The sequence below is a fragment of the Condylura cristata genome, unplaced genomic scaffold, assembly GCF_000260355.1.
Source record: "Condylura cristata isolate star-nosed mole 26May11 unplaced genomic scaffold, ConCri1.0 scaffold00003, whole genome shotgun sequence".
NCBI classification, from domain to species: domain Eukaryota; kingdom Metazoa; phylum Chordata; class Mammalia; order Eulipotyphla; family Talpidae; genus Condylura; species Condylura cristata.
The window spans coordinates 52,664,204-52,680,945 of NW_004567104.1; the positions used below are offsets into that span (position 1 = coordinate 52,664,204).

Sequence of the window (16,742 nt, forward strand, 5' to 3'; positions counted from 1 at the left end):
AAATAAACATGGGGAAATTGGAACACCACCTCCCCAAAGCCTTATTTCTAGTGTAAGACTTTGATTTCAAGTGCTGAAAATAGTTTAGAAATTTATACTATCAAAAGAATATATTAAATATGTGTGAATTTAGTGTCAGAATTATTTAGCAATACACAAATACTTATGAGTGTCTTTTACTATTACTATTTAAATACAAAGTATTATCAGTCTCTGATATGTACATTTATTTCCTCTAGTCACACCAAGTAAGAGCTGCTATGTCCTCATCCTCCCACCCTTTCCACACTTTTATTCCAGGTAAGCTGGAGAGGGGGCAAGAGTGGGTAGGTAGGAAAAATGTGCTTTGTGGTAAAGTGACTCTTTGTTATAAAATAACAGAAAGATAAAACAGAACAATGGGACTGTTTAGAAATTATGAATGGAAGTTTGTTAGTTGAAAACCATTCTTTGGCTGTTTTCAGACATACACCTGAAAAAATAATGTGTGTATACATACATACATATATATGTATACACACACACACACACATATCTTAGGAACACTGCCTAGGCAAAACAGTTTTATAGTCAATAAATGTTTTCCAGTTTGTGTGTTTTTTAAATGATGGTCAAAAGTAGTATGTTTAAATCATAAGTTCTATATTCATGTTGCTATTAAATAGAAATTAACTTAGCAGTTTAATTCCTCCTAAAAGTCTAGATGTTGTATTGTTTACCACTAATTTAGTCATTTTATCTAAAATTTCCCCCTTCTTTCACACACACATTATTTTAAGTAAAAAATTTTAAACTAACATTGACAGCGCACAAGTTTTTGGAAGGCTTTCTTGAAGTCTTCATTAAAAATTGTATAAATCAGTGGATTTATAAGGGAATTGAGATATCCAAGCCATGTCAAGAAATTTGACATTTCTTCCGAAATCTTACACTTTTCACAGACATTAACAACCAATTCTTTTACAAAAAACGGAAGCCAGCATATAACAAATGCACCCAAGATTAATCCCAGGGTGGTGGCTGCTTTGCGTTCTCTTGTGCCTGAGATCTTTTGCCTTCTCCAAGATTTCTCATGCCTTAATTGAGACTTGGGACTCTTCACTGTGCTGTGAATTTTATCAAAGTCTGCTGAGGGATCAGATAAAGACTTTTCTAGCATGTATGATGTGGAGACCAGTCTAGTGCTTTTCTCACCACTCTCCAAAAGGACTTGGCCATTCAGCTCCTCCTTGGCAATTCTACTTGCCTGTCTCTTGTGGTATAACGTCTTTGCTGCTTTATATATTTTGTAGTAGAGGATCAAAATCAATGTTAGTGGTATGTAGAAAGCCCCAAATGTTGAGTAAATAGTGGACACAATGTGGTCATGTTTGATGATACATTCATCCTCTCGGCTTGTCCCTTGGTGCCTCCAGACTAACGGCGGCATAGAGATAAAAATGGATATAATCCAAACGATTGTAATCATAATGCCAGCATGCTTGGGAGTCCTTTTCCTGGCATACTCGACAGCATCTGTGATTGCCCGATATCTATCCAAAGCGATAGCAGACAGATGCAAGATAGAACACGTGCAGCACGTAATGTCAACACTCAGCCAAATGTCACAGACCACTTGGCCCATAATCCAGCTCTCTCTCACAATATACACAATGCTGAAAGGCATCACCAGGACAGCTACAAGAAAATCTGTCACTGCAAGAGAGCAAATTAAATAGTTGGCGGGGTGGTGCAGCTTCCGGGTCACGATAATTGCAGCGATCACAAGGGAGTTGATGGTCGTTGTCATGAGAGCCAGCCCGGAAAGAGTCAGGGACACCAGAATTTTAGATGGCGTTCTGTTTAACATTTCTTCTGAAGTCAAGTTTTGATCAGATGAGTTTAAGAAATCCATTTTTAGAAAGTTTAATATAATTGAAAAAATGGAGACCTGTAACAAAGGAGGGGAAGAAAAGTTTCAGAGAAGGCATCACCGATTTTTTTCTTCCTTTCAGAATAAAAAATAAAAAAGTGAATGTTGTACCAGAATATTTTATGGATTAAAAAACTAAGTTCAGATTGCACATTTTTCTTTTTTTATTTAGTATTAGAAATCAAATGAGAACAGTAATGAACATAACTTTCAAAACATTTCTTGAAATACAGCTCAAATAAAACAATTTTTATGGGTGATGTATTACTCAATAAGATCCTTAACATTATAGAATTTTTTTTTAAACCATGCTAACCTAGCTATCTTTTTCTTTCTTTCCTATGGCAGAAAAAGCACATATCATTAATATATCTTAGTGCATTCTATCATAAAATATATTAAAGATAGTATTCAAAAATCATAAGCAATTTTGTACTTAATTCAAAGTTACATTTAAAATATAGGGTTCTGGGCCCTCCCTGTAGCACAAGGGGTAAAGTGCAGTACTGTGAAGCTAGCTGTAGCCGCCTCAGCATGAGTACCATCCCTGAAGAGCGAGCTGACCCACATGGCGTGGCAGACCTCTCCTGTCCCGCCTGCAGCTCCCCTCCACAGTGTACTTTGCCGACCTGCCTGCTCCGCTCCCACTCTGTCTCTGGTGAGGTCTTTTACCCCCACCCATGCAACCTCTGGTCTGTACCCCAGTTCTGTGTGCATAAATTATAAATCTTAAAAGAAAAAGAACATTGGGTTCATAGAGTAAAGGAACTTTTCGTGTATTTCATGTCAGGCCATAAAGGTTACAAAGGGGGAAATAAACAAAAAATAAATATTTTCGGTATATGTATAATATTTCATAATTATGTAATGAAATAAGGAAGATGTCAGAGTGTTTTGTAGCCCTTGCATACATGAATGGTCAATTTGGTTTAAAAAGATATAAAATTAGTTGGAATCAAATATATGTACATACTGCCCAATATTACCATTTCATGTATGACCAAACAAAACACTTAATGAAGGGAATTTGCCTGTAAGGACAGCTTATGACAGACTCACTATGAAATGAAGATCCTTCCATAGCAGCCATAATGACTGTTATCTTCTGAAGGAGGATCTTGCAAATATGCCTTAAAATTTTCCCTCAATGCGGGCCTTCCCTGGTGGCACAATGGGTTAAAGCACAGCACTATGAAGTAGCACAAGTTCAATCCCCAGCCAGGGAGGTGACTCACATGGTGTGGCAGACCTCTCCTGACCTGTCTGCTGCTCCCCCAAGCAGTGTACTTCGTTTTTCTGCACCCCACTCTGTCTCTGATGAATCCTCTAACCCCTCGTACCTCTGGTCTGTATCCCAGTTCTGTATGCATAAATAAATAAATTTTTAATTTTTTCCCCTCAATGCATGCTATTACTTAATTACAAATCAAATAAGGAAACTGGAATGTAATCGAGTAAGATTTTCTTTTTCTTTTTCATCAACCTCTCTTTAGCAGCTACCTATGTCTTAGGAAAAGAGAAGATAGAAACAGAAGAAAGAAACCTTTATTCTTAGTTATAATTATTATGGTACCTTCATTTTTCTTAAGTGATCTTTATGCCTTTGAAGTGCTTATACTTTGTTGGAACTGATAAAACAGTAATTTAATTTTTATATCAAATGCTTAATGTATGTGTCTTGTGTGTATTATAAACCTTGGGATGCAGCATATTTAATATTCCACTTGTGTTTGGTTTATCAGTACTAGATTTAATTTTTATTTTCTGATACTTGAGGTCAGGTGCTGACAACTTGCACCTAAGAAAATAAGGTGGCAAAATAAATTTGAATATTGGCTAGCCAGTAAATGAATAGCTATCTTGTAATTAAAAAGGAGGGGTGCTTGCACATTATTATGTCAAAACTTCTACATTTGTAAAGGACAATTACAGATACGCAATGGGCATTCAATTTTCCTTAGAAACTTGAAACCAGTGGTTCTGGGAACTTGGTTTGCTCTAGAAGTATCTGGAAGGCTTGTTAAAACAGAGATTGCTGGTCTAAATCTCTGGAGCATGGAATTCAGTAAATCAGGGGTGAGGTATTCACTCCTGCACTTTAAAAAAAAATTATAATAGTTTATTTTTACATAGTTTGTGCATTTTCCCATCTCAGTTATAATCCCATTGGGTTTCCCATCACCAAATCACCCATGTGCCATCACCATATTCCAGTACATTTCCCTCCCCACACTGTTTTTGATTCCATTCCCTACTCCACCCCACAAAATGTCTCTGGTATATAGCTGTTCATTATCATTATTTTCTCGCCTGTTCCGTTACATTCCTGCTATGAGAGAAACCATCCGATATTTTTCCTTTTCTTTCTGGCTTATTTCACTAAGCATGCTCTTTTCCAGTTCCATCCATGTTGCTGCAGAAGGCATGTGTTTCTGTTTTTTGGTTGCTGAGTAATATTCCATTGTGTATATGTACCACATCTTTTTAATCCAGTCATCCGTTTTTGGGCATTTGGGCTGTTTCCATGTCTTTCCAATTGTGAATAAAGCAGCAATAAACATGGGGGTGCAGGTATCTTTTTGAATCAGTATTTTTGTGTCCACCTAGGAGTGGGATTGCTGGGTCGTAGGGAAGCTCCATGTTTAGCAGTTTGAGGAACCTCCAAACAGTTTTCCATAGTGGTTGTACTAGTTGGTATTCCCACCAGCAGTGCACTCCTGCACTTTTTAAATATAATAGTTTATTTTTACATCATTTTGTGTCTTTTTCCATCTAAGTTGTAATCCCTGTGGACTTTCCATCACCAAATCACCCATGTGCCATCACCATATCCCAGAGCACTTCCCCCCACTCCATTTTTGATCCCATTCCCCATTCCACCCCCATATAATGTCTTTGGTATATAGTTGATCATTATTATTTTTCCTTTATGCTTCTGCTATGAGTGAAACCATCCAGTATTTTTCTTTTTCTTTCTGGCTTATTTCATTAAGCATGATCTCTTCCAGCTCCATCCATGTTGCTACAAAAGGCATGAGTTTATCTTTTTGATTGCTGAGTAATATTCCATTGTGTGTATGTACCATACCTTTTTAATCCAGTCACTACTTTTGGGCATTTGGGTTGATTCCATGTATTTCCAATTGTAAATAAAGCAGCAATAAACATGGGGGTGTAGGTCACTCCTGCATTTTTTTAAAAGATTTATTTTATTTATTCATATAGAACTGGGGTACAGGCCAGAGATGCGGAGGGTGAGAGGATTCACCAGAGACAGAGAGGGAAGCAGAACAGGCAGATCTACGAAGTATACTGCTGAGGGGAGCAGCGGGCAGGTCAAGAGAGGTCTGCCACGCCATGTGGTCACCTCCGGGGCAGGCGGGAATCGAACTCATGCGGAAGTGGCTTAAGCTTCTTAGTGCTGTGCCACCAGGGAGGGCCCCACTCCTGCATTTTTAACAAGTTCCCTGGGATGCTTATGTTGTTAGGCCAGGGAATCAGGGTTCTGGGGTAATCAATATGGTGGTTTTCAGCTGTCTGCCTGGTCCTTTCATTGTTATAACACCTACGCATTCCTTTCTAGGGAAGCTCTAATATTTCTGCTGTATACTTTTGTCATCATCTCTTTCTCACATTTTTTACTTAATTTCTCGGAGTTCATCAAAAGGTGATATTACTCTAGCTTTTCTCTTGATGTTTCTTTGGTTATTTTTAGTGCTCTTTGTGCAGTGCTTGGGCCGCTTGCTCTAGGACCATTAACTACGCTTTTTGGACAGTGATCCCACTCTTTTAAGCCTGCTACAAGGATTATCCATATGACCAAATTTTCTGAATCTATATTGGATTACAGGGCCTGAGATGTAACACTTGTAGACACTGTCGGAAATATCAGGAAAATCATCAGTATGTACTTTCAATATCACTAGATGTCATGGTCTAGATGCTTTCTCTGGAAATATCTGAAGGTGGTATATGATAACATATTACAAATCCAATCAGATATATTAGAAACATGGTAGATTAATAAATTTCTAGCTTCTTTCCCACTTTCCCTCATCATAAAATTTGCACTATCTATATTCAATAACAAAATAATTATTTTTTTAATTGATTAAGTCCTTTGGAGCAGGATTTAGTTTTATATTCATTGACTGAAAAGTGCTGACATTCACCATATTATAAGCAAAAGCAGCTCTCGACTTTAATTTACCTCATAGTTTTGGTATAAGAGCCTCTTCAAGAGATAATCCTGAAGTTATATTTGGAGCAGAATATTAAGCAAAAGAAACTGCTTAGTAATATTATGTAAGTTTCCATAACAAAAATTTAATTCTGTAGGGATATGGACGGGCTTAAAATTAGAAGGTGGGTTACTTGAATAATTCAACCACTGGTTCTAAGTGTCACACTGTAGCATTTAAATTAGACTCATTGAAATGGTACTTAGTAGCAAGGGAAAAAACTGACATGTGTCAAATAGGTTTAATGTAATTTACAAAAAACATGCTCACAACTTAGTAAATTATGATTTCTAAATCAAAAATTTAGAAAGTAGTAAATATTCTGGTTGGTGTGATTATAGAGTGTTAAGAAAATATAAAACCAAATGCAGCTAATCATTACAGGATTTCTGTTTCTTTTGCCTTATTTTCCTTGTCATTTACAATTAGAATTTCAGTCAACCCTCTACCTTCATTAATTCAGACATGGTCTCTCTTCAGATATTGTCATAATTCCTTACATCTTAAATTTTTACTGTGAGTTGCCTGGTGTTATGAATACCTCAGGCTAACAGAACATAGGATGATTTTGCCTACTCTTAGAATGCTGTGTTTTGAATTTTGTCACTGATATTAATCAAGGTGGCTGTTTAAATAGGAACTATTTAACTACATGTTTTAAATAGGCTCCTTCAACTACATGTTGTATTTTTTTTTTGTTTTTTTATTTTACAAAAGTTTATTTTTACATCATTTTGTACATTTCTTCCCATCTCAATTATAATCCCCATGTTGTATTTTTTTTTAAAGATTTTTATTTATTTATGCATACAGAGCTGGATACAGGCCAGAGGTGCAGGAGTGGTGAGAGGATTCACCAGAGAGAGCAGGGAGCAGAATAGGCCAAATGATGAAGTACAATGCTGAGGGGAGCAGCAGGCAGGTCAGGAGAGGTCTGCCGGCCATGTGGGTCAGATCTGGGACTAGGGATCAAACTCGTGCTGAAGCAGCTACTGCTAGCTTGCAGTGTTGCATCCTAATCGATTGTGCCACCAGGGACGGCCTACATGTTGTGTTTTTGATAAAAGTTCCAGAGCAAAACTTTTCTAGTATTTACTCAACATGACTATTTGTCAATATACTCATCTAGTCACACGATGCCTTTCTACTGTTATTCTTAGTATTTTTAATTTACTATTGATTTATATTACATGTTTATTAGACATGTCTTTCTTATCACCATTTTAGCAAGTGTAAAAGACTTACTACTTCCTTAATAACTGTTCTATTTAGAAGATCTAAAATGTGAGCATGTTTTCTGTAAAATGAAGCTTATGTTATAGGATAAAAGGTATGTTCAAGTAGGGGAAAGTAACTAATAAGATAAATTTCTTATTTCTTGCCAGGAACGCTTAAGAGAGTGACTAGGTTTAAATGTGCAAACTGTAATAGCAGTAGTGTGTTCATAGTATTTTCAGCCTTGAGACTGTCCTTCAGCTCTTATTATAGTTCTTTGCAGCATTTATCCCCTAACGAACTGTTTATTGAGTGCAATTTGTTTTCTGATTAGTCTGTTTGGGACAAAAAGACACCAACAAACAAACAAACCTACCCTTGAACAACATAAAATAACAAAGTATTGTTGTCCTTAAGAAACTAGAATTGTGGACCCTCCCTGGTGGCGCAGCAGGTTAAAGCACAGCACTAAGAAGCTAAAGTCACTTCAGCATGAGTTCGATCCCTGACCGCAGAGGAGGTGACCACATGGTGCGGCAGACCTCTCCTGACCCGCCCGCTGCTCCCCTCAGCAGTGCCCTTTGTGAATCTGCCTGTTCTGCTCCCTACTCTGTCTCTGATGAATCCTCTCACTGCTCCTGCACCTCTGGCCTGTACCCCAGTTCTGTATGCATAAATAAATCTTTAAAAAAAAACTAGAATTGTCATGAAATAACTAACAATTACCATACAATAAAACAATGCAGTAAGAGCATTTTAGAGGTATGCAATAAAAAAGTGTCGTCAAAATACTGATGAGGGAGAATTAATCATATTATGGTAAAACACTGAACATCTTTCTAGATAGTGGAAGTATAAGCAACAGCAGGAACATAACAATGCACTATGCATTTAGATACGTCAATAGTACAATGTAGACACCGCAAGAGTTTGGAAGGGAGGGGTGAGAGTTAACCAAGGAAGACAATGAAGAGGCTGGGTATTATGATAGGGATACCGGATTTTATCTTCTAGGCAAAAGTGTTTGAACATTTTAAGTTTACAGAAAGGGGTAGATAGGGATTTGGCAGAGTGAAGTGTGCAGAATGAGAAGGCTCGAGAGAGTGATGCCACCACTTCAGGGAGAAGTGCTTGTGGACATGAGCTGGTATTAGAATCTTTAGAATGTCAACGGGATAAAATTGGTTCAGGCTTTGGTTGTCGTCCATTAGCTGTCCAAAGATAGGAATTCTTCTCAAATGAAATGATAATTGTTGAAGGATTGCTTCTGGAATTGGAGGCAGACTGGGATCAAAGACCAAGGGAAGATGATGGTGCTGAGGCTGGATGGACGATAGAGAAAAGGGCAGATCAGAGAGGGCAATTAGATCAGGAAGCAAGCCAGGGTTGATTCATTTGCAGACTATATGGTTTAGGAGCAGGCATAATGTAGCCTAAAGCAATATTTGCAAAGATTAAAAAAAAAATAGAGAGAGAGAGAGAAGAGACTATAGTTATATTCAGAGCCTGTGATTGCAGAGTTTCAAATTTAGGAAATGATTCTAAGCTAGGGGGAGAAAATTTAATAATTGCTTGAACAGTGGAGACTTCCAGAGAGGTATATAGTTTTTCACAAAATGCTACAGCACTTCTGTTTTTCGAAATCAATTAGTTAAGATATTTTAAATTGAGGTAATACTAGGATACTCCCATCAGGTGTCACCACCATCGTGCAACCACCAGCAAATACACCGCCACAGGCCATTGCGCTTCCTTCCCTCTTTATAATCCTCTCCCACTCCCTGTTCCTTTATAGCACTTGTGAAAACAAGGGTACGTAGCTGACATTTTCCACATATAAACTTTTTGCTTTTTCTTTATCACCACTTGCTGAATCTGATACCTAAGTCTTTTGAATTTTGACTCTTGACATAACCAGTTCAGTTCTGTCCACTCAATATCTATTTGACATTGGATACTTATGACTTCTCACTTTCTCTTGCTTCAATTCTGTCCACATCTAATTTAAGTGATGGGTTTTTTTACTAATAGACATGGGACCTGGTCTTATTTTCCATCAATAGATTCTCTTTACTGTAGTTTGTTTGCTGACTCCATTAATTACCCTTCTCGCACACACAAATTGTATCTACCCCTTTCACTAGTTCCTATGTCACTAAACTCAAAGTCCATGTTCTTGTCATCGGATTAAGAAAGAACAGAGGGTTTAAGGCTGTATGTCTCTTAATTGAGAGACCTCTGAATTAAAACCACAAGTTTATCTATTCCCCAGTCCTCAATATTTAACAGTGTGCCCAGTTGGATTAATGTAATAGACATTCCCTTTCTAAAAAATGAAAGAGGAGGCTCATAGTGGTCACAAATCTTTCTGAAATCTAGACAGATAAATGCTGTCAAAGAGCTCTATTCTGAGATCAGGAGCACAGCTTCATCAGGCCCATGCCTGCTCCCTAACTTAGTTCCCTAACCCATGGTACACTAAAGTTCTTGAATCCCACCTCTGGCCTCTTGACTCTTCTCTGAGAGGTTCTGTCTTTTTCCTATGACAAATACTCTTCACTTACATCTAAGTAAACTGCTCATCCTACTTTCTACCTACAGACAATATCTTCATATTGAACACGTTCTTCTCATACCTTATTATACACAGCTAAAAGAAATTAGCACTTAAAATATTCCACCTGGAAATCCTTAAGGCCAGATATATAAGTTCATCAAACATGTTTTACCTCCCAGGGATTAGGCACCCCATTTATACACTGTTTTGTTATTGTAAGCATGGGAAACTTTTCTAATGTCCAAGAGAGTTTTATTACTTCCCTTCTAGCCTCCACTAAAAGTTGGTTCAATAATAGTCTTCTGTTTTTGTCAGTATCTGCCTTTCATCTGTTCCTAAAGCAAATGTCATGACAATGCTGAACTGGTATGAAATGTTATACCAATATTGAGAAGGATGAAATGTGCAGATTTATGTTGCAGTTCAGTATCACTATGTGCCTCCAGGCCTTAGTGTAAAGGAGTTGCAGGGAACTACATTTCCCACAATGCCCTTTTCTAATTGTCTGACTTTGGAGTTCCACAGTGAGAAAAATTCCCACAAAGTTTGTGAGGCAGAAAAGAAGGCAAGCTGATGACTTTCTGAAGGTGGCTGCAGCCAGATGTGTGGGCAGATATTGACAGCAGCTTCTGTGTATTCTTAGAGACAGTTGTTGGGAGTTTTTAATAGATATTTTGAGAACAACAGTTCCTCAGCAAGCATTTGAAAACCACCTACTCTGAGGTTTCAAACTAAGGTGCTGTCGTGTTTACTGTGGTTGCTATAGCAACTAGATGGGATTAAATTTTGACTTCTTTTACCTCTTATTTCCCCCAGTTTTTCAGACATTAACCTTGAATACCTTTGTTAAATTCTTTTATTCCAGAGTTACTCTGTCTAGCTAAACTGTTTCACACTGATCCAATCAGATCCAGTCCTAAGTGGTTATTGTAAAATAATAATCAAAGCAGCTTTAATTGAATCTGAAACATTATTAAGCGATATTTTAATTAAAACCATTAATGAAAGCAGTTTCAGGCAGTAAAGCTTAAGCAACTTTAGCTAAATCTTAAAATTACTTAGAAAGAAGAGCATCATTCTGATTTTAAATTAAATTGATATATTCACACATTTCATTGCTTAAATGACCCTGGTAATTATTTTCAAAAGATACCTGGTTGGTAGCTGTTACAGCTGGGAAAATACACTAATGGGAAACAGTACTACAGTCAATGGCCACTGTGAAACCAGCTATAGGAGAACCTGCTGTGAAAAGGAAGAAAAACTAGAGGCACAAACTCAGGAGTGTAGCACTTCTTTTGACTGTTGTTGAAACATAAAGAGAGAGAAAAAACTGTTTATGTAGGTGTAAGCAAGATAAGGGGTATAGGATGAATGTGGTTCTGAAGATAAGTAAGAGTTGACGTTTACTCACAAGATTGGGACTTATTGCAACTTTGGCTTATTAAGATTATTAAGTGTTGTGAATAAAACCCATACATGTTAGAATGAAATAAGACTTTATTTGAAGCCTAACTCTTCCACTTACTAGTATAAGCTCAGGAGAGTCATTTCAGCTTTCAAATACATCATTATGTGGAAAGTAATGATAATGGGGGTAAACATAATGAAATTAAATATAATAGCCCCTAGATGATAGTCACCTAACACTCAAAATTTATACTTGTTGTCTGTAGTATGGAGCTAGTTATCTCTACCTTTAGGTTTGTCAAGTAGTAGAAAAATCATTAGATGTGTTTAACAAAGCAAATAGTATTTTTTTTTCCCCTCAGCCTACTACTGAATACCAAGTTTTCTCACTCTACTGTAAGATAGTGGTGGGGGAGGAAACAACATACAGCTAACACATATAGGAAGAATGCACTTTTCCTATATTTCAGCTAAAATGGAAAACATAATGTCAGTAAGCTAGAGATGGACATATTAAAGGAACACATTTATAATCTTTCTTTCAACTTAACCTAATATTCCCTCTCTTTGAGAATTCAGTAAGAAAAATAGTTCATAGTGACACTGGATGTAATGAAATCTTATGTGAGGGGTCATTAACAACAACTTGAAAAAAGATTCTGTAGTTTTCCTGGAAAGCTACTGAAGAGATGAGATTTAGCTATACACTAGGTATGAAAGAGATGTTTAAAATTTCTTTTTTCAATTTAATCATTAACAATCTGATAAACATATTAATCTGTACTTTATTGTCAGTATAGAAAACAATACTATACTGGAACAAAGTCTTTCTCAAAATTTGGAGACACAGAAACTAAGTTTACCTAAACATGAGTAACATAATTTACCAAATGGTAAATAATTTGGGAAAAAGCTTATGATGTGTTAAAACTCAATGAAAATGTTTATGAGTTTAAAAGAGAGCATGAGTCATTAACAAACTAATTTCAAGCATAACAATCTTTTTATCTCTTTACTTTTTGCGGTCTCTCTTTTTTTTCTACTATTATTTGAAAGGCTTTAGACTTATGTTTACACCTTATGTAAAAATTTCTAATGGGAGAACAGTATTTCATTGACTAAGCTGTATCCTCTTTCATTTTGCTCTATTTTTACTTTGTAAATATGTTACATTGGGACATATTTTTGTTCATTTTAAACCTACTTTCTTTTGCTTCTTCTGCTTTATCAAGTGTATATTTTCATCTGATAGTTTTTGTTCGTACCAGGTGACTAAGTACCATAAGTAAAACAAATGAAATACTTACATTTATTGGGCACCATTGGTTTAGTAGGGCTGCTATACAATGCTCAAGTTTAGTGATATGAATGCTTAATAGTTGTCAGTTGGAACTGGGCAGTTGATCTTTCATCTGCTATTAATGATATTATAGCATGTTCAACACTGAACACATAGTGAAGAACTGGAGCTCTGCTCAAGTGCAATCTGGGTTTGCATCTGCTGGTTAACCAAGACTATTAACTAAAATATGAAGAAAAACTTAACTTTGAAACAAGGATAAGATAGGTAGTGACTGAATTTTAGCCTAACACACAGAGGTTTTATATATGTATAAGTTATAAAATAGCCACAGTTTAAAATAACATGAATAAGTTTCTGTTCATATTGTATGTATTGGCTTTGCTTACTGCTCTAGAATATTGTATCATGCTCATCTTTGTTTTATACACAATTATCCCACAGTGTCAAGATACAAATTGAAGCACAGAGAATGGTTAAATTAGTAACATTTTGAGACTCAGCCCCCAAACTATGAGAAATCTGTCTATATTTGAAGAATTTCTCTTCATGTTCTTTGACAATGTTTTTTTTTCCATCTGAAAATACTGAAATGACTACCAATAGTCTTTATCTTCTCTAAGATTTTTGGACTAGCTTTTCATAACTTAAATAACAAGTCTTCATTCACTACTTTCCTTATGTCTCCCTTTCTTTTGCTTTGATTGCTTTGGTAGTAGTGGTTATCATTATCTTTAGATGAAAAGGCTTTTAATAAACGTACTTAGAAGAGATACTTGTAAGGTCATCTATTTTAGAAAAAAAATTAAATATTAAAATATTAAAAAGAGCATTGGTGGGCCCTCCCTGGTGGTGCAATGGGTTAGGACATAGCACTGCAAGCTGGTGGCAGCCACTTCAGTGTGAGTTCAATCCCCAGCCAAGAATGTGACCCACATGGGGGCAGACTTCTCCTGTCTCACCCTCTGCTCCCCTCAGCAGTGTGTTTCACTTGATCTGCCTGTTCTGCTCCCCACTCTCTATATAGTGAAGCCTCTCACCACCCCTGCACTTCTGGCCTATACCCTGGTTCTACATGGATAAATAAATAAATCTTAAAAAAAGCATTGGTATTTTAGAAATCACATGGCTAAATGATGGAGATTTAAGCATTACTTAATATGAAGAGGATAAATTTGAACTGTCATGTGCACAGCATAACAAAATATCAGAGAACACAATGGTTGGACCTCAGATTTGTTTCCTAAGTTTTGAGCATCAATCAATAAATATTTATTAAGTAATACAATATGTGTTAGGTTCTATATGTGATGCAGATGCATAAAATATGAAACCCATGCTCTCAAAGAGTATATTATTTTTCAGTAGTTGGGAAAAGAGACATATTCAGCAAACCTATTTTTAGTTTCAGCATTAGAGTTGGCACTCTGGGTCTAAAAAAGAATATGTCATGAAACATTTTCTCAAATAACTCATTGTCAGTTTATCTGAATCACTGAGCTATGACGAGCTAAGTGCAGTATAGTAGTCACTTGAAAACAAATTCTAGGCTTTCAAAACTTTTCTTTCTTATAATAGTTGCATTGTAGTATATTCAATATTAAAAATTTTGATATATTTCTATACCCTTTGATAAATGAAATATTAAACTCAGTAATAAACATAGTTTATCTAACAATGTATTTAACTATACATTCTACGGTAAGCTCATTAGTTAAAGACAGTTAAGACAACTATTGAAGAATTGTTCCTTTATTTTACTGAGAATTGATGATGGATATATTAAGTATGGAAAAAAATCTCAGGTAGAAATTTGAAGATCCTGTTGCTAGTTCAGCAGAAGTTGAGGGAAGATGAAGAATATTCATCTTCTAATATTTATCAGCATGATGAAGAATATTATTGCTGCTTTGAAATCTATTTCCTAGGACTACAAGAGCTGAAAGAGTTTGCCCATTGGTGGCACTGAGGTGAATTAGAGCTTAATAGAATTTGGACATGGTTTCTGCATGGCCGTTGGCTTTCCTGGTTGACTTTGGGCAGACTGATATGGCATCAAGTACAGGAACACTTGCCATGTGCTGCTCTACAGCTGTCCAGGATGATGAAGTGGCTGTCACTGAGATTTGGCCCTGAATCCAGAACATCTAGGAACATCTAGGTGGGAACATCTAGGTTCATCTGCGACCATGGAGAGGAGGCACAATGTCTAGTAGTATTGACTTTGGTTTCCCTCCCCATACCACATCTTGGTAATTAGCAGTCCCTTTGCAAATAAGTACTTTTTGAATTATCTTAATTTGAATGTGTCATCTGTTTCCTGTTAGGAGCCTGACTGATAATAAAAATCCCATTCCACGGCAATTGTTTTAACTAACAGTGATTTCTTTTGGCAGATGACAAGTATCCAAAGACAAGGAAATCCTACTGATTTTATGGCGTTTCTAAGGGAGGAGTTTGTCCCTTTTTCTTTGGACATATAGTTGTCATTATTTAAGCTTGGGTCTCTTGAAATGTTTAGGAATGAAGCCTGAGTTTAAGCCAGTGTTTATAATTATAAATGTCTTACACGGTACATATATGAAAAAGAAACTGTGGCTACGAGGTTTCTGCAGTTCTGCCTGGGGAAGCAGGAAAGCCCTTATGCTGGGGTTTAAATTTAAACTAAGACTTAAAGACTGGGTTTGTTGGGTTGAATGATAGTTGCACGGACGAGGCTACACCTCATTTTGGGAGAGGAGAAGGTCATCTGGGAGAGAGAACAAAGGCAGGATATCAAGAACAGTATGATAGAATCCTTTGAATGGGCGGGACAGTTGAAGCTGAGCATTTGACAGGAAGTGAGAGCTTTATACACCACAATCGCGAGGCCATGAGAGCAACTGAAATATGAAACAGAGCAGGTAAGGGCCATGACAGACGATTATTATGTCTATGTGTCTTAAGGAACAACACAACAGAATAAAGACAAAGAAGCACTGTATCCCCTTTTTAGTGTATGACAGGACTTAACAGTTAATTTGATTTGGAAGGAAGTAAAGCTTAAGGTAGGAAAAGGAGTTTAGAGTGTCTGCTATTTCAGTGATGGACAACCAGTTGGATGGTGGCTTATAATTGGCAGGCAAGGTAGGAGAAGGAGGTTGGTGGGGCATAGAAAATGATATGATCAAAATTAAAGTAACAGATGTTTTCAAACACATTTAGATTAACATGAAAAACATGCCATCAAGAGTTGTTTATAAGGCAGATATGGGCTGGAAATGTAATTCTTATTCATACCATACTAATTAAAGTCCTACATATTTGTAAAATCACCAAGGACTTATGAAGACAATGTAGTGAAGAATGAATAGAAAATGAAAAAATGGAATCAGTAAGAGGTAGTCATTTAGAAAGTTTGGTAACAAAAAAAAAGACCTTAAAATTTTGAAACTTTTCAAAGGCCCAAAATAGACAGAAATTCCAAGTTGAGAAACTCCTTGTTTTTAAATACCAAGATAATTTGGTATATTTAAATAACAAAGGACTTATTTCTTGGACAAACCATTAAATTATAAAGGTGACTCCTCCATTTATTATAACTTTCTTCCTCAGAACATAATATATATACAGGCAGAGACTATTGCTGAGCAAAAGTTTGTTTATTATTGGCACTCAAAAAATATTTGGTGGATGAATAAATTATTAAAAAACACCCTGTGTTGGGCCCTCCCTGGTGGCTCAGCAGGTTAAAGCACAGCACTGAGAAGCTTAGGACACTTCTGCATGAGTTCGATCCCCGCCTGCCCCGGAGGTGACCCACATGGTGCCGCAGACCTCTCCTGACCCGCCCGCTGCTCCCCTCAGCAGTGTACTTTGTTGATCTATCTGTTCTGCTCCCCACTCTGTGTCTGGTGAATCCTCTCACCCTCCGCATCTCTGGCCTGTACCCCAATTCTGTATGAATAAATAAAAAAAAAAAACACCCTGTGTTAACTGAGAATAAGGTAAGTTATTTGCTCTTTCTCATAGCTGATATATATTGGTATAAACTTATGGAGACCATATGGTGATAATATTGGTACAATCATTAATATATTTCCAAGTGTGATAAATGAGTAAAAAAAA

General features: G+C 36.6%; 1 protein-coding gene across 1 annotated transcript in view; it reads right to left on the reverse strand.

The window, feature by feature from the left end:
• Window positions 1–742: 742 nt before the first annotated feature.
• HTR1F (5-hydroxytryptamine (serotonin) receptor 1F, G protein-coupled) overlaps window positions 743–16,742 on the reverse strand; it is an 89,052-nt gene continuing 73,052 nt past the window's right edge. Inside the window, exon 4 of the mRNA XM_004675282.2 lies at window positions 743–1,930. Coding sequence (XP_004675339.2) covers window positions 794–1,930 — 1,137 coding nt within the window. The 3' untranslated portion in view covers window positions 743–793. The remainder of the gene's footprint in view (window positions 1,931–16,742) is intronic.